Source organism: Heptranchias perlo, chromosome 5 (genome assembly GCF_035084215.1).
Source record: "Heptranchias perlo isolate sHepPer1 chromosome 5, sHepPer1.hap1, whole genome shotgun sequence".
Lineage (NCBI taxonomy): Eukaryota > Metazoa > Chordata > Chondrichthyes > Hexanchiformes > Hexanchidae > Heptranchias > Heptranchias perlo.
Genome location: NC_090329.1, coordinates 103713237 through 103740088, shown reverse-complemented (window position 1 = coordinate 103740088; position 26852 = coordinate 103713237). Strand labels below are relative to the sequence as shown.

General features: G+C 43.4%; 1 protein-coding gene across 1 annotated transcript in view; it reads left to right on the top strand.

Annotated features, from left to right (window-relative positions):
* Positions 1-26852, top strand: part of ascc3 (activating signal cointegrator 1 complex subunit 3) — a 599461-nt gene that overhangs the window by 556712 nt on the left and 15897 nt on the right. The window contains exons 38-39 of the mRNA XM_067984949.1: positions 18357-18508; positions 25449-25599. Coding sequence (XP_067841050.1) covers positions 18357-18508; positions 25449-25599 — 303 coding nt within the window. The remainder of the gene's footprint in view (positions 1-18356; positions 18509-25448; positions 25600-26852) is intronic.

The window sequence follows — 26852 nt, the reverse complement described above, 5'->3', positions numbered from 1 at the left end:
AAATGACAGCCATCCGTGGCTAAGTAAAGAAATCAAGGATAGTATCCGACTAAAAACAAGGACATATAAGGTAGCCAAACTTAGTGGGAGGATAGAAGATTGGGAATTCTTCAAAAGACAGCAAAAAGTAACTAAAGGATTGATTAAGAAAGGGAAGTTAGATTATGAAAAGAAATTAGCAAAAAATATAAAAACAGATAGCAAGAGTTTCTATAGTTATATAAAAAGAAAAAGGGTGGCTAAGGCAAACATAGGTCCCTTAGAGGATGAGACCGGGAAATTAATGGTGGGAAACATGGAGATGGCAAAAATGCTGAACAAATATTTTGTTTCAGTCTTTACAGTAGAGGACACTAAGAATATCCCAACACTGGACAAACAGGGGGCTATAGGGGGGGAGGAGCTAAATACGATTAAAATCACTCAGGAGATGGTACTCAGTAAAATAATGGGACTCAAGGCGGATAAATCCCCTGGACCTGATGGCTTCCATCCTAGGGTCTTGAGGGAAGTGGCAGTAGGGATTGTGGATGCTTTGGTGATAGTTTTCCAAAATTCCCTGGACTCAGGAGAGGTCCCGGCAGATTGGAAAACTGCTAATGTAACACCGTTATTTAAAAAGGGTAGTAGGCAGAAGGCTGGAAATTATAGGCCAGTTAGCTTAACATCTGTGGTGGGTAAAATTTTGGAGTCTATTATTAAGGAGACAGTAACGGAACATTTAGATAAGCATAATTTAATAGGACAAAGTCAGCATGGCTTTATGAAGGGGAAGTCATGTCTGACAAATTTGCTTGAGTTCTTCGAGGATATAACGTATAGGGTGAATAAAGGGGAACCAGTGGACGTAGTGTATTTAGACTTCCAGAAGGCATTCGACAAGGTGCCACATAAAAGATTATTACTTAAGATAAAAAATCACGGGATTGGGGGTAATATTCTGGCATGGGTGGAGGATTGGTTATCGAACAGGAAGCAGAGAGTTGGGATAAATGGTTCATTTTCGGACTGGCAACCAGTAACCAGTGGTGTTCCACAGGGGTCGGTGCTGGGTCCCCAACTCTTTACAATCTATATTAACGATTTGGAGGAGGGGACCGAGTGCAACATATCAAAATTTGCAGATGATACAAAGATGGGAGGGAAAGTAGAGAGTGAGGAGGACATAAAAAACCTGCAAGGGGATATAGACAGGCTGGGTGAGTGGGCGGAGATTTGGCAGATGCAATATAATATTGGAAAATGTGAGGTTATGCACTTTGGCAGGAAAAATCAGAGAGCAAGTTATTTTCTTAATGGCGAGAGACTGGAAAGTACTGCAGTACAAAGGGATCTGGGGGTCCTAGTGCAAGAAAATCAAAAAGTTGGTATGCAGGTGCAGCAGGTGATCAAGAAAGCCAACGGAATGTTGGCTTTTATTGCTAGGGGGATAGAATATAAAAACAAGGAGGTATTGCTGCAGTTATATAAGGTATTGGTGAGACCGCACCTGGAATACTGCATACAGTTTTGGTCTCCATACTTAAGAAAAGACATACTTGCTCTCGAGGCAGTACAAAGAAGGTTCACTCGGTTAATCCCGGGGATGAGGGGGCGGACATATGAGGAGAGGTTGAGTAGATTGGGACTCTACTCATTGGAGTTCAGAAGAATGAGAGGCGATCTTATTGAAACATATAAGATTGTGAAGGGTCTTGATCGGGTGGATGCAGTAAGGATGTTCCCAAAGATGGGTGAAACTAGAACTAGGGGGCATAATCTTAGAATAAGGGGCTGCTCTTTCAAAACTGAGATGAGGAGAAACTTCTTCACTCAGAGGGTGGTAGGTCTGTGGAATTTGCTGCCCCAGGAAGCTGTGGAAGCTACATCATTAGATAAATTTAAAACAGAAATAGACAGTTTCCTAGAAGTAAAGGGAATTAGGGGTTATGGGGAGCGGGCAGGAAATTGGACATGAAGCTGAGTTCGGATCGGTCAATGCCCTGTGGGTGGCGGAGAGGGCCCAGGGGCTATGTGGCCGGGTCCTGCTCCGACTTCTTGTGTTCTTTAGATTTGTGGTTGGGATCAGATCAGCCATGATCTTATTGAATGGCGGAGCAGGCTCGAGGGGCCGATTGGCCTACTCCTGCTCCAATTTCTTATGTTCTTATGTTCTTATACCCAATTAAAAGAAGAAAAGTCTTACATTGCTATAGCATGTTAGCACGTATCTCAGAATCATCCACAGCCCTTCACATACAATGCATTGCTTTTCATTTGAAGTACAGTTACTATTTTTTTTATTCGTTCATGGGATGTGGGAGTCGCTGGCGAGGCCAGCATTTATTGCCCATCCCTAATTGCCCTTGAGAAGGTGGTGGTGAGCCGCCGCCTTGAACCGCTGCAGTCCGTGTCGTGAAAGTTCACCCACAGTACTGTTAGGAAGGGAGTTCCAGGATTTTGACCCAGCGACGATGAAGGATCGGCGATATATTTCCAAGTCGGGATGATGTGTGCCTTGGAGGGGAACGTGCAGGTGGTGTTGTTCCCATGTACCTGCTGCTCTTGTCTTTCTAGGTGGTAGAGGTCGCGGGTTTGGGAGGTGCTATCGAAGAAGCCTTGGCGAGTTGCTGCAGTGCATCCTGTGGATGGTACACACTGCAGCCACTTACCGCCGGTGCTGAAGGGAGTGAATGTTTTGGGTGGTGGATGGGGTGCCAATCAAGTGGGCTGCTTTGTCCTGGATGGTGTCGAGCTTCTTGAGTGTTGTTGGAGCTGCACTCATCCAGGCAAGTGGAGAGTATTCCATCACACTCCTGACTTGTGCCTTGTAGATGGTAGAAAGGCTTTGGGGAGTCAGGAGGTGAGTCACTCGCCGCAGAATACCCAGCCTCTGACCTGCTCTTGTAGCCACAGTATTTATATGGCTGGTCCAGTTAAGTTTCTAGTCAATGGTGACCCCCAGGATATTGATGGTGGGGGATTCGGCGATGGTAATGCCGTTGAATGTCAAGATGTGGAGATGCCGGTGATGGACTGGGGTTGACAATTGTAAACAATTTTACAACACCAAGTTATAGTCCAGCAATTTTATTTTAAATTCACAAGCTTTCGGAGGCTTCCTCCTTACCTGAGGAAGGAGGAAGCCTCCGAAAGCTTGTGAATTTAAAATAAAATTGCTGGACTATAACTTGGTGTTGTAAAATTGTTTACAGTTGAATGTCAAGGGGGAGGTGGTTAGACTCTCTCTTGTTGGAGATGGTCATTGCCTGGCACGAATGTTACTTGCCACTTATGAGCCCAAGCCTAGATGTTGTCCAGGTCTTGCTACATGTGGGCTCGGACTGCTTCATTATTTGAGGGGTTGCGAATGGAACTGAACACTGTGCAATCATCAGCGAACATCCCCATTTCTGACCTTATGATGGAGGGAAGGTCATTGATGAAGCAGCTGAAGATGGTTGGGCCAAGGACACTGCCCCGAGGAACTCCTGCAACAATGTCCTGGGGCTGAGATGATTGGCCTCCAATAACCACTACCATCTTCCTTTGTGCTCGGTATGACTCCAGCCATTGGAGCGATTTCCCCTTGATTCCCATTGACTTCAATTTTACTAGGGCTCCTTGGTGCTACACTCGATCAAATGCTGCCTTGATGTCAAGGGCATTCACTCTCACCTCACCTCTGGAATTCAGCTCTTTTGTCCATGTTTGGACCAAGGCTGTAATGAGGTCTGGAGCCGAGTGGTCCTGGCGGAACCCAAACTGAGCATCGGTGAGCAGGTTATTGGTGAGTAAGTGCCGCTTGATAGCACTGTCGACGACACCTTCCATCACTTTGCTGATGATTGAGAGTAGACTGATGGGGCAGTAATTGGCCGGATTGGATTTGTCCTGCTTTTTGTGGACAGGACATACCTGGGCAATTTTCCACATTGTCGGGTAGATGCCAGTGTTGTAGCTGTACTGGAACACCTTGGCTAGAGGCGCAGCTGGTTGTGGAGTACGTCTTCAGCACTACAGCCGGGATGTTGTTAGGGCCCATAGCCTTTGCTGTATCCAGTGCATTCAGCCGTTTCTTGATATCACGTGGAGTGAATCGAATTGGCTGGCTTCTATGATTGTTCTGTAAGCAAATCTATCAGCCATTTTCTGCAGAAGAAAGTCCCATAAACAGCTTCAAGTGACCACTTCATCTATTTTTGTAGTGTAGTGGAGGGATGAATATTGCCAGAATTTTGGGAAAACCTCCGGCACCTGTTTAAATAATGCCATGAAATCTTTACTATCCAACTGAACCACCTAAACAAGTAGATGACGCTGCAGTCCGAAATACCTGTGGTGATGCAGCATTCCCTCAATAATGCACTGCAGTGTCAGCTCAGATTTTGTGCTTGAGTCTCGAAATGGGGCTTGAAACACAGTTTTCTGACTAGGGTGAGCATGCTATCAAATGAGCTAAGCTGACTAAATTTTATTTAGTAATAAAATGGTCTTTGTATTTACTTTTGAATGTAGCACTTTATTGTCTATTGACTCTAAAGGCCCCATGTTTATATTATGGGTGGTTTTCAGAGCAAGTAGATATGCATTAACATGGCTACTTCTTCCCCAGAGATTTCTTCCTCTTGTCAATTACACCCCTATGCGATAGTTTTTTCCTCACTTTACTCTAGTTGCTGTGCAGGGACAAGCAGAAGAAATATGAAGTTTACAAAAAAACATTGAGATTTATTTTTGAAACTTCTGATTTTGGCCTCCAATCTCTGCACAGTGGCCAAAACACATTAAGTGGAAAAAGCTGCTGTGCAGGGTGAGAAGCTGCCACTGGATAAAAAATATGGAGCATGGGAGTACATTTTTTTTTAAGCACACACAATTTGAGAGTGACTTTTGCACGTCTGTGTAACAGGCCATTATAATCTCAAACTGGAAGTTGCTTCAAAAATGAGACCATTAAGCGTCTCTGAGTTATGGTACACTGGGTCATTTAGTTATCTAACAGGATGTTGCACCCAGCAAATTGGCATAATAGGCCATCTTCTTGCAATACAATATATATAAATGGAAGTTTCTTTTTTTAATCAAACATCGGTACAGGATATTGGTGCTGGTGAATGTTACAACTTTTAGCATCCAGTATCAAATCAAGCATTCTCAGATCAGGTATAACACCGTTAGATACTGAGTGAAACTCCCTGTACTCTATTTCAACAGTGTTCACTAACGTGAATTTCAGAAGATTACCTCCCTCTGTCAGATGTCATCAACTTCAATCAAGCATATCCTTACTTCACTTGTATCTGCCTACATAAGTATTACAAAACACTCCCACAGCTGTACCTTAATGTGTTCTACCCATAATCCAGTTCATCCTAAGAACATTTTTATTTTAATAATATTTTGACAGAAGTTGTTGATTTCCCCCCACCCTACTAACTGGCACACAATTAGTGATGACTGTTGTCACTCTAGTCCCCGCATATGTCAACAATGGTTCTGGTGACTAAAGTGAAGAGAGAAACCATAGAGTAAATTCAGCAGTCTTGTTCTCAATAGGGATCCATGATTGAAGGGATAAGGCTACAACACTGTAATGCTAATTCTATGGCCTGTGCTTTTAAAGCATGGCTCCCTGATGGGGGAGGGGGCATGGGATCACTGAATTTACCCATATAATTGTTATTTTCTTGGCTAAATTGATCCATTCACAACCCATAAGATCAGCCGCTCACAACAATGGTCATATTTTTAAGCCCCACAAGAGGAGAACAGACCAGTGAATACCTCCTGTGAGGGCTCTGGTGAGACCACACCTGGAGTACTGTGTACAGTTTTGGTCTCCTTACCTAAGGAAGGATATACTTGACTCAAAGGGGGTGCAACGGAGGTTCACTAGATTGATTCCTGGGATAAGAGGGTTGTCCTATGAGGAGAGATTGAGGACAATGGGCCTATATTCCTTGGAGTTTAGAAGAATGAGAGGTGATCTCATTGAAACGTATAAAATTCTTAGAGGGCTTGACAGGGTAGATGCTGAGAGGCTGTTTCCCCTGGCTTGGAGAGTCTTGAACTAGGGGTCAAAGTCTCAAGATAAGAGGTCAGCCATTTAGGACTGAGATGAGGAGAAATTTCTTCATTCAGAGGGTTATGAATCTTTGGAATTCTCTACCCCAGACGGCTGTGGATGCTCAGTCATTGAGTATGTTTAAGATTGAGATCGGTAGATTTTTGAACACTAAGGGAATCAAGGGATATGGGGATAGGGCAGGAAAGTAGAGTTGAGGTCAAAGATCAGCCATGATCTTATTAAATGGCGGAGCAGGCTCGAGGGGCCGTATGGCCTACTCCTGCTCCTATTTCTTATATTCTTGTGATGCTATGCCCTAAATTCATTGTATGCCTCAACTTACTTGAAAAAAAGAAATTTTCATTGAGAAAGGAAGCCCCTTTCATAGCAGAAACTTCAGTGAAGGATGAAGCAGAGGAGGGTAGATTGAGGAATCCAAAATATATTTTTTTAAATGTAATACTTGCATTGATATAGCATATATAATGAATTATGTTTGGAGTTCAATGACTTTTTGAATTTTATCCCAAAACATTTCACAGCCAATTAATTACTATTGATGCCCCACAGACAGCAAATGAGACAAATGACTGTTTTAATGATGGTATTTAAGGGATGAATGCTAGCCAGGAAAACTTCCTGCCCTTCTTCAAGTGTGCCTTTTACATCCACTCGGGGACCTCCATTAAACCTCTCATCCTAAAGATGGCAACTTCAGCAGTGCAGGACTCTGTCAGTACTGAACTGTCAACCTTGATTATGTGCTGAAGCTCTGGAGCGCGGCTTGAATCCACAGCTTTCTGACTCAGCAGTAAGAATGCTACCACTGAGCCAAAATTGATATTTGTTATGTAGGCAAAAAAATTTGGGATGAGATCTGTCTCCAAAAGTTAAGTAGTTTATTCTTACTCTCCTTTTGTGAAAGCTACTAAAATATTTCCCGTGTTTGCTGGTTGCCTGCTTCTCCCATTCGTTGAAAAACTACAAATTTCGCTTTTTTAATGTGTTGTTTCCTCCCCTGCTTAGATCTTCCCACGCCATCCCCAGACAGAGAGGGCAGACAGGTGACCCATTCCCAGGCTTTTGCTAGTGCTACTCTTTAGCAGGCCACTCCCTCCTTGAGGTGACTCAGTCAGCCTTCAACTTGTCATGTAGGGATTGGCAGGAGAGAGGTGAACCCATGTCCTACCACTCTGCAGTACTTTGTATTCCAGTACCAACCTACTGTGCCATTTGCTTTTCTTTTCGACTTTCCTAACAAGTTAACTTGCTAACACTCAGCATTTAGATTAGTTTCTGGGTTTAAGCAATAATTTTTGTTCAGTCCCTCATCAGGCTGCTTAATAAAGACATCATCATTTTGTTGAACATAATTGCAGAATGCAGTCCTTATGAATCCAGAGCTGGGATGCATGTTTCAGCACACAATGGTTATCAAGTACCCAAAGGATTCTTAGCATCATAACGTGCTTTTCGTAATTAAGAGCTGAATACAGATCTGTTTACTGTGAGAATCAAATCTAACAGCTGTTGAGACCGGGGAAAAATGTAGTGGAATTTCTAACAGTGTCTAAAATGCTCTGTGAGCCTTGTGACAATTTAATGACAATACAATGCTTGCGAGCAATCCATCTCCAGCACATGACAAACCTTTTCCCATTTCAGTCTGGGAGGAAATGAGTAATGCGTAACCCATTTGTGTGATCAATTTGCTCAAGCAGCTACTGTGAAATGTTAATCACAACTTTAATTTGTACAGCATTAGCATTTTGATTAACTTGTAGGTTTGCTGGCATACTTGAAGCGCTTTTTAGTCATAGTTACGGCAAGGAAATGACTTTTTGATTAATTAAGTTTGTTAGACAGCAGCTGAGCTTCCTGATTGGTAACCTTTCAGGATGAAGGTTCATAAAGTAACAACAGACAATTGCACAAGTTACAACAACCAAAGGTTTTTTAATCATTTATTAATTGCTACACATCCTCTAACAACACTGTTAAATGAGAGTACACTGCCAGCTGCATTTTTTTGTAAAAGAGCAAATGTCATCATCGGGACCCTTTTTAAAAATCAAATAATTACAAAGAAGCATCATTAACCTGAGAAATTATGACACAGAAAAAGCCATTCAGCCCATTTAGGTCGCCTCTGTACAGGACCTGCTCAGTTGCAGGCTATTCACTTACCAGTTGAATCGTAGTAACACACTGTTTATGCATGAAACAGTGAGTTATTAGGACAGGAATATCCAAACTTTTTGTCTTTGTGGAATACTTAGGTATGTACCATAGATCCACGTGGGCGAGATCTAAAATTTAAATGAATGTTTCGCTTAATCTACATATATCTCAAGCTGCACATACTAACAGATTCTTTGTATTGAGGTGATGATGATAAATTGCTCCAAACTTGCACTTCAAATCTTTTGATGTTATTTGTGGCTTTGAAGGAGAAACCAGAGGAGAAAGAAATATAAGCACAAATAGAAACCAAGTTGCTATGGCTTCATGGGCCAGATAGGCAGGGCATTTAACCTGTAGGCCATAGCTTGGATATTGTAGCATTAGCAGAGCTGACTTAGACAAGTTACTTCGCCCTGCAGCATTACAGATATTAGCATTCATGTTGATTCAGCTCCCTCTCTCACAGTCAGGCTCAGAAACTACTTCAAATCTAGTTTCCTCCAATGATGCCATCAGCATTCACTGGTTCAAATACAGGTAGACATTCTTAATGTGTAGTCACAATTTCAGCAGCTATTCAAATCACTACCTTTGTCCATTGGTTCTTTATCTTGTTCAAAAATGCTTGTCCACGGTCAAGACCATAACAGAAAACTTCCACTTGCTGCTGACACCCCAACAAAATTGTTAGAGCTTCTTATGAGGCTATACTCAATCAAGTGTGACTATCTTCGGTTGAATGTGAACATCCAGTATTTGCATCACACTTTTTAGGTCAAAATTTAGCATTGAAAATCACTGTATAAACCTTTATAGTGGGAAAATTACATCTAAAAATGTAAACATTTCCTTCTCTATCACAGTTTGTTGATGAACCAATTAAATCACTCAAAATGCTTTTTGAAAACTTTTTATCTGCCATTTTTTCCTCAGTAACTGGAATTTCTAATGTTCGAAATAAGGTTAAAGCAAAATGGGGAAAAATGCATATTTCACAATAAAATGATTAAATTAATCCACTGAATTGTAATCAAGACCTCAGCCTCTCAGAAGCCTGGACTTTGGCTGGATATTTTTACCTCACAGCAGTTGGAAAGAGCTTTCAACTGTAGCTGTACATTCTGAGCATGTGCAGTTTACCGAATTCACCACCATGCAGTCTGTGCATCAATGGAGTTGAAGGGTAGAACAGTGTGACTCCTCATCCTGTTGAGAACCAAGAGTTTCTTTGCTATTTCCCAAAGACTGACAGAAACTGGAGATTAAATTCTCAAAGCACCTGTGATTGTGGGTTCTTTGATGGTTAGACGGTTGTTTAAAGTGATTAGATGGCTGTTCATTACTGTTAAAAAAAAAATTAAGTTTAAAAAAAAAATGGTCTTGTCTGAACTATTTTTGAAGCTTAAGGAAATTTGTGGGGGGGGGGGGGAGGGGCGTGGCAGTACAGTCCTGGAGTGCATATCAGGAAACTGTGCACCCCCAGCCCATGATCTTGCATCCATTCATTTTAAGAATCAGAAAATGTATGCTTTAAGACAGGAACAAAGAGACAAACTGATCAAGAAAGTGGTGGGAGTACCCAAGAATGGAAAAGGGGTTGCGACCTGGCACATTAAGGGGTTCCCATGAATCACATAATTTTGTGAACAGTGACTGTTAGTGCCCGTAGGACCTTCCCTGAACATTCAGGAAGATCCTTAGGCAGGTGTGTAAAGTCAGAAATAAAACGTTAGAGTAACTGCGCATAAGGAGTTGTTCCAGTGTTATGGAGATGCTATCAATCCGCAGAGTAAGCCAAGTGAACTTAGAGCACAGGCAGCCCCCACATTATATTATAGAACTGCTTCCATTGGAAACAGTTCTGCAGTATAAATAGGGCACTAAGCTACCAATAACATGACACACAGACAATGGGCGAGGAATGGCTTGTGTGTGCTGGGTGTAATGCCAGTATCTTTAAAGAAAAAACAGCAAAATTTAATTGAAATGTCTCTCACATGTGTAAACAATACCTCTGTTTAAAAAGGATTTTGGTGGCTTGTTTGCCTTAAGTAAATGCAGCCCTCATGCGTCTCCTTCAGGTTGCGATTACATATCCAGTCTAATATAAACTTCTGTACATTGAACCAGCCCTTGTATGTCTTTTGAATGAGCTCCTGTGTATAAACATAACCAATTTTTCTGGGCACAGTAAGAAGAGAAAAAATTGCTGCTTTCATCTAATCACTGACCCTTTACACCTATAAGCCGGGACTTGCAAATAAACAGGATGGTGCAGACTAAAAGGCTTATAGGGGACAGCTGAGCATTTCATTAAAATTTAAAATAGGTACTCTTCTAGCAGACAGGTCCTTTAACAAAAGCTGCAAGATCTGATTAAATAGCTTGGGCTACTGAAATGTTAATATCTACAGCAGTGAGTGGAGCTTTCAGTGTCTCAAATGTGCTCTTTGCATGTTGCTGATCTATGCATGCCAACAGCCAGCTGCCATTTCGAAGAAACATGTTAATTGCCCTGTTGCCCAGTTTGTGAACATGCCAAAGCACACAGTATGGCACAAAGTTGTGTTGGAGTGACTACTAAACAAGGCGCTGCAGAGGAACATTCAGTAGATTACAGAATTTTTATTTGCATTGCCAGAAATCTGTGTGGTCAGAAGAAAATCCAATAGGGAATTCAGGAGAAACTCCTTTACCCAGAGTGGTTAAAATGTGGAACTCGCTACCACAAGGAATAGTTGAGGTGACTACCATAGTTTGATTTGAATGAGGGAACCAAATGTAATATTTCCAAGTTTGCTGACGACACAAAACTAGGTGGGATTGTGAGTTGTGAAGAGGATGCAAAGAGACCTCAAGGCAATTTAGACAAGTTGAGTGGGTGGGCGAATACATGGCAGATGCAGTATAATGTGGATAAATTTGAAGTTATCTACTTCAGAAGGAAAAACAGAAAGGCGTAGTATTATTTAAATGGTAATAGATTGGGAAATGTTGATGTACACAGGGACCTGGGTGTCCTTGTGCACCAGTTACTGAAAGCAAACATGCAGGTGCAGCAAGCAGTTAGGAAGGCAAATGGTATGTTGGCCTTCATTGCAAAAGGATTTGAGTACAGGAGCAAGGATATCTTAATGCAGTTATACAGGGCCTTGGTGAGACCACACCTGGAGTATTGTGTGCAGTTTTGGTCTCCTTACCTAAGAAAGGATATACTTGCCATAGAGGGGGTGCAGCGAAGGTTCACCAGACTGATCCCTGGGATGGCAGGACTGACGTATGAGGAGAGCTTGGGTCGACTCGGCCTGTATTGACTCGAGTTTAGAAGAATGCGAGGGGATCTCATTGAAACATATAAAATTCTGACTGGGCTAGACAGACTGGATGCAGGGAGGATGTTTCCCCTGGCTGGGGGGTCTAGAATGAGGGGTCACAGTCTCAGGATACGGGGTAGGACATTTAGGACTGAGATGAGGAAAAATTTCTTCACTCAGAGGGTGGTGAACCTGTGGAATTCTCTACCACAGAAGGCTGTGGAGGCCAAGTCACTGAATATATTTAAGAAGGAGCTAGATAGATTTCTGGACACAAAAGGCATCAAGGGAAATGGGGAGAGAGCGGGAATATGGTATTGAGATAGCCGATCAGCCATGGTCACATTGAATGGCGGAGCAGGCTTGAAGGGCCGAATGGCCTACTCCTGCTCCTATTTTCTATGTTTCTATGTTAAGGGGAAGCTAGATAAACACATGAGGAAGAAAGGAATAGAAAGATATGCTGATAAGGTTAGCTGAAGCAGGGAGGGAGGAGGCTCATGTGGAGCATGAACACCGGCATGGGCCTTTTGGACCGAATGGCCTATTTCTGTGCTGTACATTCTATGTAATTAGAGAGGGGAGGGGAAATTCACTATTGAAAGCAGCATGGAACAGGGGTTTCATTAAGCCACAAATACTTCAAACATTGGAGCCTACCACCAAGAAATTTGGTCTATCAGCTCCCTCTCGCCCACTATTGGCATGGAACTTAAGTATGGGACTACCACTACCACCGAGGAATCCGGGAACTTGGATGCATCACTCTCTTTCCTCTCCTCCCCTCGCCACTTCCTTCCTCTCATCCCAAGTAAAAATAAAAATACAAAAACTTATTACCAACTGACTGTATCTTCCACTCCTTCAAATATTTATCATTTTTTCCCTTAAAAGATGTAATGGTCTCTGCCACATCCAGTCCCCATCATAAAGCATTCCATGTTCCAACAACCCTCTGCATAAACCCTCTCATCATTTTCTTAGTGACTACTTGAAATTGATGACCCCTCAACTAAAGGAAATGCTCTTTCCCTATTCACCCTATAAAAACCCTTCATATAATTTTGAAAACATCTTTTAAATGTCCACTTAACTTTCTCTGCTCTAGTGTAAATAGTCCCAGTAACTGAAGTCTATAGTTTCCCATCCCCAGAATCATCTTGGCAAATCTACACTGCATGCTCTTCATAGCTGTAATGTCCTTTCTATAATGGGGAGCCCAATAATGTACACAGTACTCCAATGTTATGTACAAATTTATCATTACTTCTTCACCCTTGTACTCCATGTCCCTATTTGTAAACCTGAAAATGCTGTTGGCCTTTTTATGACTTCATCTACTTGTACTTTCAGGGAATTAATTAATTATTTGAGTCCCTTGATCTCCCTGTTCATCGATACCTTTCATTGTGTTTCCATTTGTGTATACACTTACAGTCCTAGTTTTTCCTTAGAAAGTGTGTTCCTTCATAGTTGTCCACATTAAATTGCATCTTCCACCAGTCTACCCATTCCGCTAACCTGTCGATGTATTCTTGAAGTCTTTCACAGTTCTAAAATAAAATATATTAAAAAATCTTGCTGTAGTGCACGCCAACTTCCTGTGTCACTCTTAATCGTAGGCAAATTTATTCTAACCTTACACAAGTTAACTCGGCAAGTTTATTTTACCACATCTGATTGGGTCAATCTTCCCATCTGAGTGATTCCCAGTCCTGACTTCCACTTCCTTGAGAGCTGTACTAGAAACAGACAAGTAAGTTGAAACAAACAACAAAAAAGAATTGAACAAGCCAGCCATAAAGGCAGGAAAATTTCAACTTTTTAGCAATGGTTCTTACCATTAGGATAAGTTGAACCTTCTGTCTCTGCATTTGGTTCTCTTTCTGTACATGCAAAACAGTCTTAAAATGCTGCATGCTTCATCTCTCTCTCTCTCTCTCTCTCTGTCTGTCTCTCTCAAAGAACATACCAATTCCACACTTTCTCCAACTTGTTAATTGACGGTCAATTAAACAAAATGAATGTTTTCAGCTACTACCTAACACACAAGTGAACTCATCATTCAGTTCAAGAATGCAGAGCAGTTACATCTTCTAGCCGTAAAGGGACATACATTCTATTTTACATGGTGTAATGTTGCTATTCTTATAAAATAGCTCATCCTCTAATGTATTGTGATTCACTAGTAATACATTAAACAGATTGTGTATAGCATGTGCTATCACACCATGTAACAGTTCCTGTTAAGCCTCTCTGTAATTCTTTTGTCACACTTAATCATAGGTAAATTTATTCAAATAAACAATACCAGAACATGGCTGTAGTATTGCTTGTTTGTAAGAACTGCCACGTTGCATTTTGTCTTTTGGTGAAACTCCACTTGCCAAAAATTACAGTTCATAAAGGCCTCCTTCCAGATACATTACTGCCTCTCGGCGACATCATCCGAAAACACATCAGATTCCACATGTACGCTGACAACACCCAGCTCTACCTCTCAACCACCTCCCTCGACGCCTCCACTATCTCCTATTTGTCACGTTGCTTGTCCGACATCCAGTACTGGATGAGCAAAAATTTCCTCTAACTAAATATTGGGAAGACTGAAGCCATTGTCTTTGGTCCCCGCCGCAAACTTCATTCCCTAGCCACCGACTCCATCCCTCTCCCTGGCCACTGCCTGGAGCTGAACCAGACCACTTGCAACCTTGGCGTCCTATTTGACCCTGAGATGAGCTTCACAATGCATATCCACTCCATCACCAAAACCGCCTACTTCCACCTCCATAACATCGCCCGTCTCCGCCCCTGCCTCAGCTCATCTGCTGCTGAAACCCTCATCCGTGCCCTTGTTACCTCCAGACTGGACTATTCCAATGTTCTCCTGGCTGGCCTCCCATCTTCCACCCTCCATAAATTTGAGCTCATCCAAAACTCTGCTGCCCATATCCTAACTCGCACCAAGTCCCGTTCTCCAATCACCCCTGTGCTCGCTGACCTACGTTGGCTCCCGTTCCGGGAATGCGTGGATTTTAAAATTCTCATGTTTGTTTTCAAATCCCTCCATGGCCTCGCCCCTCCCTATCTCTGTAACCTCCTCCAGCCCTACAACTCTCCGAGATCTCTGCGCTCCTCCAGTTCTTGCCTCTTGCGCATCCCCAATTTTAATCGCTCCACCACTGGCGGCTGTGCCTTCAGTTGCCTAGGCTTTAGCTGTGGAATTCCATCCCTAAACCTCTCCGCCTCGCTACCTCTCCCTCCCCCTTTAAGATGCTCTTTTTAACCTACCTCTTTGACCAAGCTTTTGGTCACCAGTCCTAATATCTCCTTATAAGAACATAAGAAATAGGAGCAGGAGTAGGCCAATCGGCCCTTCAAGCCTGCTCCGCCATTTAATAAGATCATGGCTGATCTGATCCTAACCTCAAATCTAAATTCATGTCCAATTTCCTGCCTGCTCCCCGTAACCCCTAATTCCCTTTACTTCTAGGAAACTGTCTATTTCTGTTTTGAATTTATTCAATGATGTAGCATCCACAGCTTCCTGGGGCAGCAAATTCCATAGACCTACCACCCTCTGAGTGAAGAAGATTCCCCTCATCTCAGTTTTGAAGGAGCAGCCCCTTATTCTAAGATTATGCCCCCTAGTTCTAGTTTCACCCATCCTTGGGAACATCCTTACCGCATCCACCCGATCAAGCCCCATCACAATCTTATATGTTTCAATAAGATCGCCTCTCATTCTTCTGAACTCCAATGAGTAGAGTCCCAATCTACTCAACCTCTCCTCATATGTCCGCCCCCTCATCCCTGGGATTAACCGAGTGAACCTTCTTTGTACTGCCTCGAGAGCAAGTATTTCTTTTCTTAAGTATGGACACCAAAACTGTATGCAGTATTCCAGGTACGGTCTCACCAATACCCTATATAACTGCAGCAATACCTCCCTGTTTTTATATTCTATCCCCCTAGCAATAAACGCCAACATTCCGTTGGCCTTCTTGATCACCTGCTGCACCTGCATACTAACTTTTTGATTTTCTTGCACTAGGACCCCCAGATTCCTTTGTACTGCAGTACTTTCCAGTCTCTTGCCATCAAGATAATAACTTGCTCTCTGGTTTTTCCTGCCAAAGTGCATAACCTCACATTTTCCAAAATTGTATTGCATCTGCCAAATCTCCGCCCACTCACCCAGCCTGTCTATATCCCCCTGCAGGTTTTTTGTGTCCTCCTCACTCTCTACTTTCCCTCCCATCTTTGTATCATCTGCAAACTTTGATATGTTACACTCGGTCCCCTCCTCCAAATCCTTAATATAGATTGTAAAGAGTTGGGGACCCAGCACCGACCCCTGCGGAACACCACTGGCCACTGGCTGCCAGTCCGCGAATGAACCATTTATCCCAACTCTCTGCTTCCTGTTAGATAACCAATCCTCCACCCATGCCAGAATATTACCCCCAATCCAGTGATTTCTTATCTTGAGCAATAATCTTTTATGTGGCACCTTGTCGAATGCCTTCTGGAAGTCTAAATACACTACGTCCACTGGTTCCCCTTTATCCACCCTGTACGTTATGTCCTCAAAGAACTCACGCAAATTTGTCAGACATGACTTCCCCTTCGTAAAGCCATGCTGACTTTGTCCTATTAAATTATGTTTATCCAAATGTTCTGCTACTGTCTCCTTAATAATAGACTCCAAAATTTTACCCACCACAGATGTTAGGCTAACTGGTCTATAATTTCCAGCCTTCTGCCTACTACCCTTTTTAAATAAGGGTGTTACATTAGCAGTTTTCCAAACTGCCGGGACCTTTGCCGAGGCCAGAGAATTTTGGAAAATTATTACCAAAGCATCCACAATCCCCACTGCCACTTCCCTCAAGACCCTAGGATGGAAGCCATCAGGTCCAGGGGATTTATCCGCCTTGAGTCCCATTAATTTACTGAGTACCAATTCCTTAGTGATTTTAATCGTATTTAGCTCCTCCCCCCCCCAGAGCCCCCTGTTTGTCCAGTGTTGGGATATTCTTAGTGATCTCTACCGTAAAGACTGAAACAAAATATTTGTTCAGCATTTTTGCCATCTCCATGTTTCCCACCATTAATTTCCCGGTCTCATCCTCTAAGGGACCTACATTTGCCTTAGCCACCCTTTTTCTTGTTATATAACAATAGAAACTCTTGCTATCTGTTTTTATATTTATATTATGTAGCTTGGTGTCAAATTTTGTTTGAAAGCGCTCCTGTGAAGCACCTTGGAACGTTTTACTACGTTAAAGGTGTTACATACATGCAAGTTGTTGTTATTGAATACTGTGTCATTGCTCGTGGAATATTGGGTTTGATGAGTAACGCTGAGGGGTGAGATCAGCAGAACTTTGTTTCTAAGCTTTAGAAGCATTAAACAGCTATGTTTCTGTCTTTTTATGATGCAACACGCAGCTCATTCAGTTACATTTACTCACGCCATGGTCTACAAAATGACCTTTTTAATAGTAAAAGTTCTGATAAACTGACGTAATTATCCTGTCTTACATGACTCCTGAAGGAGAGTGGCTGCAAACTTAGGCCCATCAAGAAGAGGTAATAAAGGTTGCCATGGTCAAATCTTTAATGCGCGTTTCTTTCAAATAAACTATATTCCCTTTTTGGTGCTAAGACTGTGGAAAGTATGCCCTAATTTGGCAGACCATTTAACCACTTGGTGTCACGTCCAAGTGTGGAACCTGAAAGTAAAGGAGGGAGACAGCTAAATAAGGGACAGGAAGAACACGGTGACATAAACTTTCTGATCAGCCCTCCAATCAGGTAGTGAGTAATCCACCTGGCCATTAAATATACTGACCCATGCCTGTCATAAAATCCTGGACATAAATGGTAGCGCCAAAATACTTGTGTATTTTAATTCTACCACCATAAATAGCACACCCTAGCAACCCTGCACAACCGTTTTATATGGGCGGTAGATAACTTGCGCGCTATTACCCCAGCGCAAAGTATGTAGAAATCTGGCTTAATGGATCTCCACTCATTTTTTCCAATCGATGGGGTCTTAATCAAACAGGACAAATCATAAAATCTAATTGTACTTGTCTTGTGGCACTTGGACACAATATCTGAAATTGAAAATCCACGCTTTGGACTGAATTTTGTTAATTGTTGGTAAGATATGTGAAGTAGGCCTTTACTCAGAGAAGAAGTTGTTATAACCTCTGAGTTTTCTGACATTTGACTTAATGGTTGTGGCTCATCGCCACACTAAAGGTGCTGGCTTCTGACAAATATTTATTTAAAATTGTGGAGAAATCTGCACGAGTACAAAACATGAGAAGTGAAAGAGCGTCAGGACACCATCACTTCCACCAGTGGAGATAATAAAAGTGAGAGAGATTATCTCTAAGCTGTAGCCTCAAGCACTTGGTGGGGGAGGAGTGGGCAGGTTTGGGGGAGGGGAAGCGCAACAGTCATAATGGTTTGGGTTAAGTCATAATACGTGCATCAGAGCTGATGTCATTGGAAAAATGTGGATCGGGCAACAACCAAGGAGGAAATACTACAGAATAGCAACAAAATTTCTAAAATGAGCTCAAGTACTGTTCATTGTACTGATATATACTGTTATTTATTAAATTAAGTACTTCCAGGTAATACCTCAGTTTTAATAGAAATCGTGGAATCAAGAGGTCACCCATTGGCTTGTTTTCAATCTTTTGTTATCCTCAAATCCAACATAATGTGCTTGAGATCACATGTTACTTAATTGATTTCTTTCCATCTTCTCTATCTCCTTTATTTAGGCTATGCTGGATGTGGCAGCGAACAATGGCTGGCTCGTTACAGCACTGAATATAATGAACCTGATTCAAATGGTGATTCAAGGCAGATGGGTGCACGACTCCTCTCTGCTCACCCTGCCAAACATTGAGCAACAACACCTCTACCTCTTCAGGTATTCGCTACAGATACTTATTGTGGACTTTTTTAATTAACTCCCCTAGTATCTGAGACAAGTCTTAAATATATAATCATAAAAAGGAACGTTGATCTTTTTATTCATTAATGATATGGTTAATGGATATGCTGTGGAGCCTCTGGCTGTTTCCAATTTTTTTTAATATAAGGGTTCTAACTACAATGCAGGAACAGCATACGCCAGAGAAACTAAAAGCAACAAGGATGGCATAACCATGCCTATTAACTCGTCTGCTTTTGGTTAATACAGGGCATAAGAAAACAAGTACTGTTTCCACACACAAATGAAATGATGCCAATCTAAAAGGGTTCTTGGAATATAATTTGTTTCGTTTGAACTCTTAAGTGAATGCATTTCTGGTGATCACTAGTAATGAAAACTTTTTAACAAATCCCATTAGAAATTCTCAGGGGATCAAGCTTTAAAGAGATTAACTGTGATTTGTATCAAATGCTTACACCACCCACTGCCATATGTGTATCTCTTGTCCTGGTTATATAAAACTGGTACAGATTGCAGGCAAGGTAAACAGATTTTCTCTTAAATCCGTAGGTAGTGAGGATGTTATTTGAAAGTGATTTTACAGTGATGTCTCGTTTTAACGTGCTATTGTCTATTAACATGTTGAGGAAAGTCAAACATTATTTCTAGGTTCTATCCTTGGTTGAACCTGCTTTAATAATATTAATGATCCAGTTAGATAATATATCCCACAAGGGTTACAAAGGGACATAGTCAGACTAACTGAGTGAGCAAAACTATGGCAGATGGGGTTCAATGTGGGGAAGTGTGAGGTCATCAACTTTGCATCCGATAGAGGTATGTTTTCTTAATTGTGAGAGACTAGGAACTGTGGAGGAGCAAATGGTTTTTGGTGTCCATGCACACAAATCAGTAAAGGCTAGTGCGCAGGTACAAAAAATATTCAGAAAGGCTAATGGAATGTTGGCTTTTATCTCAAGGGAGTTGGAACTCAAAAGTGAGGAAGTTATGCGTCAGTTGTGGAGAGTCTTGGTCAGACCCCATCTAGAGTACTGCATTCAGTTTTGGGCACCGAACCTCAGGAAAGATATATTGGCCTCGGAAGGGGTCGAGCGCAGATTCATCAGAATGATACCAGGTCTTAAAGCGTTAAACTATGAGGACAGGTTGCGCAAACTTGGCTTGTATTCGTTTGAGTTTAGAAGGTTGAGGGGTGATCTAGTTGAGGTGTTTAAAATGAAAGGATTTGATAAGGTAGATACAGAGAAATTATTTCTTCTGGTGGGGGTATCCAGAACAAAGGGGCATAATCTTAAAATTAGAGCTAGGCTATTTAGGAGTGAAGCAATTTTTCACAGTGGAAACCTGGAACTTCCTCCCCCAAAAGGTTATGGATGCTGGATCAATTGAAATTTTCAAGACTTAGATCAATGAGGGTATCAAGGGATGTGGACAAAGATGAGTAAATGGGGCTGAGATACAGATCAGCCATGATCTAATTGAATGGTGGAACAGGCTCAAGGAGCTGAATGGCCTATTCCTGTTCCTGTGTCAGAGTATGCAGTTAAATTCCCTTTAAAGGAAAGCAATGTTGTGTTAGCAAAGCTGAAGTAATTCTCTTCAATGATAAGATGTAGTACTGTGGAACATTGATGCTTTTTATATCGAGGCCATTTCAGTATTTTTTTCAGACATTCAGTTGTGACCAGTCTTTGGGAGATTTGCATATCTTGTATTTGGTGCCCCTCCCCCTCTTACTTTGGTATTTTCCCTCCTGTTCTTTGCACCTCTGGCCTGCCAAAGCATCACAAGAGCAGACTGATGATCTGCTCACCCGTTTCTGCCAATACTGCTCTTGGAGCCAGTGTTAGGAGTTATTCAAAAGGACACCAGAGTGAATCGCTTGATGATTCCCTTCCCTTCCTCCCTTCGGCACCACCTCTTTATGGCAGGCCTGAGATCAGTAGTTGATCTATGTGAGTAAGTACAGAGGCAAACCTGCCCTTCCCTCTTCATAGTATTAGAAATGTGGTGCTCTGGGTAGAGCCCTGTTTGCCTCACCCTAAGACAAAAAGAAAGAATGAATGAGATATGGTCATTCAGCCTTTCTCGTTTATTTTGTTTAAATCTCTAAACAGTACCAATTGTGATCATTTTCAGCTTTCTTAATGCTAAGTCTATATCCCACTTCCTCTTGAATCAGGAATCCCAATTTTCTAGTCAGTTCTTCCAGGAAACACATTAGGGGCAATTTTAACCAAACCCACCCGTCAGAAAACTGATGAGATCGGGTGCAATGCTGGTTTTACAATCTGTCTGATTTTACTCCCCGTTGAAGTTAGTGGAAAGCAAATATTGGATGGGGTGTAAGACCAGCATTGCACCTGATCCCGTGAGTTTCCCGCCCAGTGAGTTAGGTTCAAATTACCCCAATTATGTTGATACTGTTGCAGATTTAGTAACTAACTTTTCCCATTTCTCTAGTTGATGGAACATCACCAGCAGTGGAAAACAACACAATGCTCAATTTAAAAGGGGCAAAAAAGAACGAGATTACAAAAAGTCTACAGGCTAGAAATTGGGCTGTGTAGCACCCATTGTTTCGGCACTACGCAACCTCCCGAAGTTCCAAAATGACGTCCAGAATGCACGCGCATGCTTCTAGTGTTATTTGCGCCGGACGCTATCTTGGTAAAGGGTTTCGCGCACGTGCAGATAATGAATGTTGGCAGCACGTAAAGTAGGGAGAATATGCGTTAGATCGGTGTGCAATGCTGATTTAAAGTGATAGACACCATTTTGGCACTTAACGTTCCACTCAACGCATTGTCTTAACCACCAACACCTGAACATGTCTTAGACAACCTAGAGGATCACCCCACCAGCGCTGTTTAAAGGGATCATGCAGGTGTTGTAATTTAGTTGCTGGATTATTGCTTCTGGCTGCTGGTAGAATAGGACGTGTTTGTTGAAGCTTTCTATATTTACAGAGAGTTGCTATAGTATATTTGAAAATGGTTTGGCAGGTACTGCCTTATGGTTGGTGTAATTTACAACAGTGTTTGAACAAGATTCCTGGCAACCATGGGTGGTCTGCTAGGGCTCCCGCTAGGCATAGAACACGACTGGGAGCATGCAGAGAGGCCACGCAGAACAGGTCAAGCTATGAGGAGAGGGAGGAGGAGGAGGAGGAGAAGCAGGGAACTGAGCAGGAGACCATATCCCATGAGGGCCTTCAGGGAGCGAGGATCGTGCATCCGATGGCTGAGGTTCACCAAAGAGGTCGTGACAGAGATCTGTCACCTGCTGCAGCCGCAACTACAGCCTCAGCAGGTCAACGACAGCATTGCCTATGGTTGTGAAGGTAACCGTGGTACTGAACTTCTACGGCTCTGGATCCTTTCAGGCCTCTGCTGGCAATCTGTGCAACATCTCACAGTGTGTAGTGCACTGCTGCATAAGGGAAGTCACGAAGGCACTATACAAGATGCACAATGCGTTCCCTCTTGATAGAGAGAAGCAGAACAAGCGAGCACAAGAGTTTGCTCGCATTTCAGGCTTCCCCATGGTGCAGGGTGCCATTGACTCTACGCATATTGCCATGCGTGCTTCACATGTCAACTCGGCCACCTTTATGAACAGAAAGGCGTTCCACTCACTGAATGTGCAGCTGGTGTGCGACCACATGGAGGGTATCATGAAGGTCAATGCCTGCTACCCTGGGAGCAGTCACGATGCCTTCACTATGCGGCAGTCCAATGCGCCAGCCATCTTTGAACCGGCTCGGCAAGTGAAAGGCTGGCTACTGGGTGACAAGGGCTATCCCCTCATGAGGTGGATCATGACCCCAGTCAGGAACACACACACATGTGCAGAGCGGGTCTACGAGAGCCATGCTGCCTCACGCAACGTCATTGAGTACACCATAGGTGTCCTAAAGCAACGTTCCCACTGCATGGATCATTCTGTTGGAGCCCTGCAGTACTCAGCTGAGTGGGTGTCAAGATTCCTCATGGTATGCTGCATGCTGCACAACCTCACCATTATGAGAGAACTGCCCTTGCCACTGATTATCCAGCAAGACCCTGAGGAAGAGGAGGAGGAGGAGATGGAGGGTGAAGTGGAGGAAGATGCAATGGGGCAACAAGGAACACTGGCTCTTTTTGCCAGGGCTCTGCATGCTCACCTGATCTGTGAGAGATATCAATAACGTGAGTGATATCTCCCAAGTCACCAACAGACCTACAATCCCCACCCATCCTCTCCCACATGACCGCCAAATTGCCCTCCATCTGATTACACATTGCTTCCTCCCTCAGCTCATCGCAGAAATAAAAACCATCACCAAATGCAAATTCAAATTCACATTTATAAATTAACACATGAAATGATGCAAACAAAATGAGACTATTCACCCTTGTGCATTCTCTTAGTGCCTGTTGATCGTGTGTCTTTACCTATCCTAGTGCTCTTTGGAGTTGCACCCCCAGTGGCTGGAGCATGGGTGGTGGGAGGCTGCTGACCTTCAGTGGAGGAGCATTCAGATGGCCTTGGAGAACGACGTCGAGCAGCTCTGGGCCGGGAGGGCCTGGCTTCAGATTGCACCACCTCGGCATGGGCTGCAGCAGTCTGGCCTGGCTGGCTGACAGACAACAGCAAGGGCACTGGCAGAATGGCAGGGGTGGGAGCAGGAATGCTGTCATCCGGGCAGAGGACAGTAGGTTTGACTGCCATGGCGCCATTGCCACTCGCACAGAGCAATGCCTCAGCACTCCTGATGATCAGCTGGAGAACATATTGCTGGAGTGCTGCGATGCCCTGGAAGCCCCTTTCCACAGTGGTCCCCAATCCCACGATAGCAGCAGTCTGAGCTTCCATAGCAGTAGTCTGAGCTTCAGTTGAAATGTGCAGACCTTTGATCAGATTGGTTTGTGCTGTAATAGAAACCGCGACATTGGTCATCAGACGCTGCATCATGGTGGGTTCCTCAGGTGTGCGGATGGAGCTGGCCACCTGTTCCATTTGGGAATGGATGGGCTCCTAGCTCTGCGCAAAGCCCTGTGCCAAGTTCGAGGTGGACTCCTCCATTTCCCTTTACATTGTGCACAGGCTTTCTGGCAGGCTTTCCAGTGCACCAAGTATTTGGTGGAGTACACCCATCAGCCATCTTCTGTAGCCTGGCACGTCAAAGTCATCATCTGATGCCTCGGCAACAGAACCATTGTGCGACCTCACCCTCCGGCGACCTGGCACCTGTGGCATCCGTTCCCCCTGCCCCAGCTCCTGCGCACTTGTGCCCGGTGTCTCACCACGTACAGATCCCTCCTCTATCCTAGCCTCTTAAGGACACGCAGTGTCAGTATCTGAGCTGGTGGATGCGAGTGTCAGATCGAGTGATGGTGCGACTTCAGTGTCCTCCTTCTCCTCCTCCTCGGACGGTGCCGGCTCCAGTTCCTGGGTATCTGCAATGACAAAGGGAAACGGGTTGAGTTGTGGAGCGGGGAGAGGAGCAAATAAGACGTGATTGCTGACAGCATCTACAGCACATGAGTCAGAAAAGATTGTGGGATGAGGGAGATGTGGGAAATGTGAAAGAGGATTAGATATGCAGAGACCCCGTTCTTCGGGATCTCCAGAGCTGCTGGTGGCCACGTCCGCACCGACGACCAGCCCAATGATGTGCAACTCTGTCTCGGGGTGAGGACGTGTAGGCGTGCCTGTCCTCCCTCAGGTCTCTCCTGCTGCCAGCTGTATGCGCTACCTTCTCCTGCAAGACAGAGGGAAGTGTGTCAGGGAATATCCTGCAAGGACTCTGTCAGGGTCAAATAGCTGCCAGTATGTGTGACCTGTGAGTGGTGGTTGTGTGGCCTGCAAGTGTGATACTATGTGAGTATGAGATGCTGCATGCCGAGTGCAGCATTGCGTATGGATGGGCAGCGTTTGTTGGTGGGTGGGTGACGGGGGGGTGTCGTGCGTGGAGCAGTGATGCAGTTGGTAGGATGTGCCACTTGACACTTGCGTCAACTCACGTTGACCACTCGTGTCAAATCGTTGAACTTTTTTCGGCACTGCACCCACGTGCACAGTGTCACGCTCCTGGCACACAACCTCCCACTGCCTGTGCAGCTGGTGTCAGGAGGTTCTCCTACCACCCTACGAGTACAGGATGGCCCACCTTTCGTCCACTCCCTCCACCGGGGCCTCCAGTGTCGTCCGAGAACCTTGGTCGCGCTGCCTACCATCCTGTACTGCTCTCGTTGACAGTGCACCTCCCCTTCAAGAGGAGCAGGCTGCCTTTAACTAGGGCTGGCCATGCCTCATTTCGGGCCTCCTACTTGTGCGTGTAGCCTCCCAACAGCGCGGGTAGCGCTGGCTGCATGTACAAATCATGTTAATGACCCGGCAGCACAAATCTCACATGCTGCCTGCATCGGAAGCACCAGGCTCAGGTTAATTGTGGATGCGCTGCCTGCGCCCAGATTATGGGGTTATCGAATTTATCCCCCTATATATTTATGTAACAGGTATCAACATGTAGGTAAGTGGGTGAGAAAAGCTTAACATCACAGTTTTTGGCTGTAGCAACATAAGGCCACAGTGTAAAGCTAAATTGAAAGAGTTGTAGTAACGTATTGCATCAATTGTGGCATCGCGTCAGCCTCTTGGTGACGCAGTTCCGCTAAGGTTTGGGCCTGTTAAACCTTACAAGTTGCCTGCCAAGCTGTTCTCCCTAAGGTTTGCATGCCCCTGCTTTTACATTTTAACCAGAAATTCGCCCACGGTGGTCATTGTATTTGATTCCGACAATTGTTCTTGCTATTTAAATTTTAACAGAATTTTCAACTAGCTTGTAGATGTGGTTTGTGAACCAAAAGTCCCACGTTTTGTGTGTGTCTTTTTTAATCTTAAATATATGTACCAATATGTTTGTTAGGAAATGTAATGCAGGCAGAAGGAAAAGCAGCTCAAAAGGTTATAAGGGTCCTGTTGAATGTCTTCCTGAATTGATGGCTGCATGTGAATGGAGGGAGGACATATTCCATTCCATCGTTGCTGATGAACTGCAGCCTGCACAGATTTCCCAGGTAACTTACACTTTTTTTGTTACTTTACTCATTTCTCTTTTTATTTTAACTCCTAGCAAACATGTTTACTAGTATTTTAAGGACCATTGACAAATCATCTTAGAATCATAGAATGATACAGGACAGAAGGAGGTCATTCGGGCCATCGTGCCTGTGCTGGCTCTTTGAAAGAGCTATCCAATTAATCCCGCTCCCCTGCTCTTTCCCCATTGCCCTGCAAATTTTTCCCCTTCAAGTATTTATCCAATTCTCTTTTAAAGGTTATTATTGAATCTGCTTCCACCAGCCTTTCAGGCAGTGCATTCTGGATCATAATAACTTGTTGCGTTTTTTTTTTCCTCCTGTTGCCCCTGGTTCTTTTGCCAATTACGTTAATCTGTGCCACTGGAAACAGTTTCTCCTTATTTATTCTATCAAAACCCTTCATGATTTTGAACACCTCTATCAAATCTCCACTTAACCTTCTCTGCTTCCGGGAGGACAACCCCAGTTTCTCTAGTCTCTTCATGTAACTGAAGTCTTTCATCCTGGTACCATTCTAGTAAATCTCCCCTGCACCCTCGCTAAGGCCTTGACATCGTTCCTAAAGTCTGGTGTCCAAAATTGGCCACCATACTCCGGCTGGGGCCGAACCAGTGTTTTATAAAGGTTTAGCATAACTTCACCTCTTTCACAGCTGTTATGACCTGTAAAAGTACAATAGACAGTATTATCGACTGCGTGAATCATCACTCCTATTTCTTTGAATTGGCTTAAGATAAACAGCTTTGTTGCTATTTTTAGCCAAACAAAATCTATATTTTTTTTCAAAGCTGCTCTCAGCTCCGAGATGGACAGTGGATACAAAAAGGCAGAAGAAACGGTGTAAGAAAGTACTTTTAATGGTGTTTTTTTTCCTGCAACAAATAGAATATAAAAAAGTAAAGCTTCCCTATTCTGTCCCAGCAATAAGCCTCAACACCAACTTCAGAAGTACCTCCCAGTTCAGTTCCCACACCAGCCATCCTTTGTCCACTCTGGATGAATTGACATGAATTGTACTATTAGCAAATATCAAACTTTTTTTAAAAAAAAGTCCTGCTGTATTGAATTTCTATTTTGGAGAAAGCATTCTTTTTTTTAAGTTCTATTTAAATCTTGGGATCTTTTAAAATTTGAAGGTGAGTACTGCACTGATCACCAGCAATAATCTTTGGTGCTGAACTTAACAATTATAGGAGTCATAAAAATTTTGAAAAGTAAGCATTTAAGTT